The 3886-nt window shown below is 38.6% G+C and overlaps 1 protein-coding gene across 1 annotated transcript in view; it reads left to right on the top strand.

The window, feature by feature from the left end:
- The window catches only part of ARF4 (ADP ribosylation factor 4), a 21345-nt gene extending 18374 nt beyond the window's left edge, over nt 1-2971 (top strand). Inside the window, exons 4-6 of the mRNA XM_019504989.1 lie at nt 304-375; nt 705-830; nt 2009-2971. Coding sequence (XP_019360534.1) covers nt 304-375; nt 705-830; nt 2009-2095 — 285 coding nt within the window. The 3' untranslated portion in view covers nt 2096-2971. The remainder of the gene's footprint in view (nt 1-303; nt 376-704; nt 831-2008) is intronic.
- The last annotated feature ends 915 nt before the right edge of the window (nt 2972-3886 follow it).

Here is a 3886-nt window from a genome sequence, read left to right on the forward strand (position 1 = left end):
ACAAACGCACACCACCAATTGAAGACAAAGCCCAGGTAATTACTACCCCAGAAATCAATGCTATACCCCATCATTTGATACCAGCAAGCCAGACTGAGGCAAAAAAACTCATGTGTTATATTCGGTAGGATTTTGGATCAAGACAGACCTTAAGGTGAAACACAACGCCAGTGGGGTGGGGGTGGGGGTGGAATAACACACAGCAGCAGTGGTACTCATTTCTAAGTGTTGATTCTTTTATTTCATTCTTCAAATAATGCTGTATACTTTAAGATGACTCAAGGCTTCCTTTTTTTTATGCAGGGTCTCATTTTTGTGGTAGATAGCAATGACAGAGAGAGAATTCAGGAAGCAGCAGAAGAGCTGCAGAAAATGGTAATTATCAAAACCTTTCAAACTGAATGTTCATGTGTTAAGTTTACTCTGCTAAGTTAGCTTTTCTGAAAATGGTGAACATGCCAGCCTCTCTAACAGTGTCTCAGGGTTTTGAAGTTTCAGGAAGCCTTAAAATACTGTAGATGTGTTCTATAATTCAGCATTACTGATCCACCAGGGTTCTTGGTTAACTTGACAAACAGCCTCTGACAGTCGATTGTGGGAAGTAACTGTGAACAGTTTACAAGACTGCACCCTTAATTGTTTTTTCTTTAGTTAATTTCACTTGCCTTCTTTCATTTTATTTAACATGCTCTCATTTTGGTTAGCTTCAGGAAGATGAGTTGCGAGATGCAGTACTGCTTCTGTTTGCGAACAAACAAGACCTGCCAAATGCCATGGCAATCAGTGAAATGACAGATAAACTAGGTCTTCAGTCTCTGCGTAACAGAACTGTGAGTACTCAAGTATTGTTTGCTTATCAGGTAGTTCAGTTTTTATACGGTATGTATAGGTTTCCCTTCATCTTTCTCCCGTGGAAAGATGTTAAATGTGTTGTACACACTTATTTCTGTGAATAAGTGAAGTTTGAAGCATGAAGCTGGTTCTCAGTAGCATAGCGAAAGTTGCAGTTGTTGTAAAGAATGTCATTACCTACCATGTTTTAGACAACTGAGTATCCTAAATCGTGACTAGAGACATACCAAAATCATAGCAGAAGTATGCTGCTCAGAGCTGCTTTCATCTTGTAGTTTCCCCTATGCTCCCCCTTCCTTCCCCTCCATCACTGATAAGCAGAGCGGCTCTGCTGCTTATCCTTATTGGCAGAAAGGTAAAAACTGTGATGTTAAGTATGGTGTGCTTTTGCCTCCTGGCCTTTCAGTAACAAGCATCTGGGCTGCCAGAGCCCCTTGGCCAATCAGCGGTGGAAGGCAAAAACTGCGCCATATTTAAAATGGCATTTTGCACCTCTGCTGCTCAGGAGTGAGCAGTGGGACCCCTCTGCCAATCAGGGGCGAGGTGGAAACTGTAAAATTAAAGGACCCACCATGCAGTGTACTTCTGCTGCAATTTCGGTAGGTCCCTAACCATGATGTGTTAACAAAACATGGTTACTTTTCTTCTTGGTTATTTGAAGAAAGTTTGAATACTTCACTGTTTCAAGGTAATTTGGGGAAAATACATGCATTAAAATTGTTCCTATGTGAACAGAGGCTTCATCTGCATAAGTATTAAATTTAGAATTACTGAATGAATAAATCAGTTGCAACCTAGCATGTCACTTCCTTCATCACTTCATATTGACAAAAGTACTGTATGTCTTTATAATTTCCCTCTTAAATTTCCTAATGGGTTTTAAGTAGCTTTCAGTAAAAGCGAGTAACTGGTTTACATCTTGCATTTCCCCTTATTCTTTGAACTCATGCAGTATTAAAGTACTTGGGAGACACATACAATAGTTGATTCTTTAAAACCAACTACGTGTTACTTGGGCATAAATTACCTGTAAGTATTTATCACCATTATGTTCTAGTTATAATTTCTAGTCTTTATTTTACCGATTTTTTTTGTTTGTTTGTTTGTTTGTTTTTTGTTTTTTTTTAAATTTTACCTTTGTGTTCCCTATTAACAGTGGTATGTCCAAGCTACCTGTGCTACACAAGGAACTGGTCTGTATGAGGGACTCGACTGGCTGTCAAATGAGCTCTCAAAACGCTAACTCAAACTGGATGACTCTTTCACCAGGGACATGTTTGATATAAGTGGTCTAGGCTTGTTACAAAAAAAAAATTAGTTTGCATCTTGGTTATTAAACAGTATCTGGAACTGATTTGGGCAGGATATTGCAGCGTTTCAATTTATTTTGTTGCCAATTATTGTTTACCAAGCTACATGTTGCAGAGGTAGCAATGGGCTTGGGTAAAAATATCTCCTTAACTTGGAAAAAAAAAAGAGTATATCTTCTGATTTTACTTCCCTTGTTAGCCTAAATGCCTGAATATAGTTCTTGTGACATCTTCAAAATCTGTTTTGAATACTTTCTGAGCCCCAATAAATTAATGTTTTAAAGTCTCTTTCCCTGCTACTTTAGTTAACTGATACCTTATTTCATTCCTCAGACAGTCTGCTGATTTAAAAATGTAGCATTCCATTTGTATTTATTTCTCTCCCTTGCCAAAAAAGACTTCCTAATACTGCTTGTTCCAGCCAAGAAAATTCTCTAAAACACTATTCAGATCTACTGCACTGAGGAACATTTTATTAACCCTTGGGTTCTGTCAGCCCAAATTGCCTTTGTGTGAATTGGATTTGTTGGGTAGAATAGTCCTGCGCTGGTTGCGAAGAGCTCATGTTTAGGTTGTTTTTAATATTCAGCAGATTGTCTTCCTTTATATTGTATCCTTTTTTTTATGTTGCATGTTGCTTTTTGGTATCAGCCTGACTGTTTTTGCCCAGTGTATAATAGTTCTGCTGAAGTTTTACTGTTTATTGGTGAACATATCTTCATAAAGAGATTTTGGAAATTCATCAAACTTTATGGATTAGTTTCTTCATAACCCACTTGGAATTATTCCTAATAAAATGATAAAATATAGTTTTGTGTATGCTTTTCTTGAATCTTAAAATTGTGGAACTGTCAAATTAATATTATCACTGTTTTTCTTTAACAGAGTTTTTTTTCTGTAGCTTGAGCATGAATACAGATCTCTGATTTTCACTTGTTTGGAGCTATTTGGGGGTGGACCCCCTTAGGAAGGGGGCAGTTAAGTTGTATACAGTGCAGTAAGTAGTCATCAACAAGATTTATAATTCTGTAAAAAGTGTCTTTTGAAGTTGTAAATCTAAAAAATCCTTTTAAGATGTCCAGATATGAAAATACTAACAGCTAAAATTGTAATAAAACAAGTACAAACTGCCCAAAAAGCATGCATGTCTGTTTTCATAGTTATGTGCACTTAAAGTATGATGTGGATTGCAGTAGCAATGTGACAGATGAGTTCTGGGGGTGGTTGCCTGAGCAACAAACTTGAGCATATAGGGATTTGTTCTGATGTTTCAGTAATGGTGACAATCAGTCCTCAAAAATCCCAGTCAATCCACATGAGCTGTATCTCCACTTTCTTTGCTTAAAACATTTGAATGTAGAGTAGCAGCTTGAGGCATGAAACTGTTGGGAGTTTTCTGATGCACCTCTCATGTCTGCAGAAATTCTTGTTTTACTGCATGATTAGCCTAACCTCTTCCTATTTCAGTCTACTTAGGAAAAACATCCAGCTGGACTTCAGTGGTGTTTAAAACCTGAGATTAGTTGATGCTGTGGGAGTATAGGTTAGGACAGGGTGAGCCAGATGGCAGATCTGGCTGATGGCCAGACTCCATTTCCCAGCAGCCCCTGCCTAGGTCTCTGCAGCTGGTTTCTGTGGAGACCCCAGCAGTGGCGAGCTGGTATTTCCATGGAGACCAGCCCCAGCAGCGCTGGCAGGGTGCATGGCTGGCTTGGGAGCTAGGA

The sequence above is a fragment of the Gavialis gangeticus genome, unplaced genomic scaffold (genome assembly GCF_001723915.1).
Source record: "Gavialis gangeticus isolate Ggan-Ray unplaced genomic scaffold, GavGan_comp1, whole genome shotgun sequence".
NCBI classification, from domain to species: domain Eukaryota; kingdom Metazoa; phylum Chordata; order Crocodylia; family Gavialidae; genus Gavialis; species Gavialis gangeticus.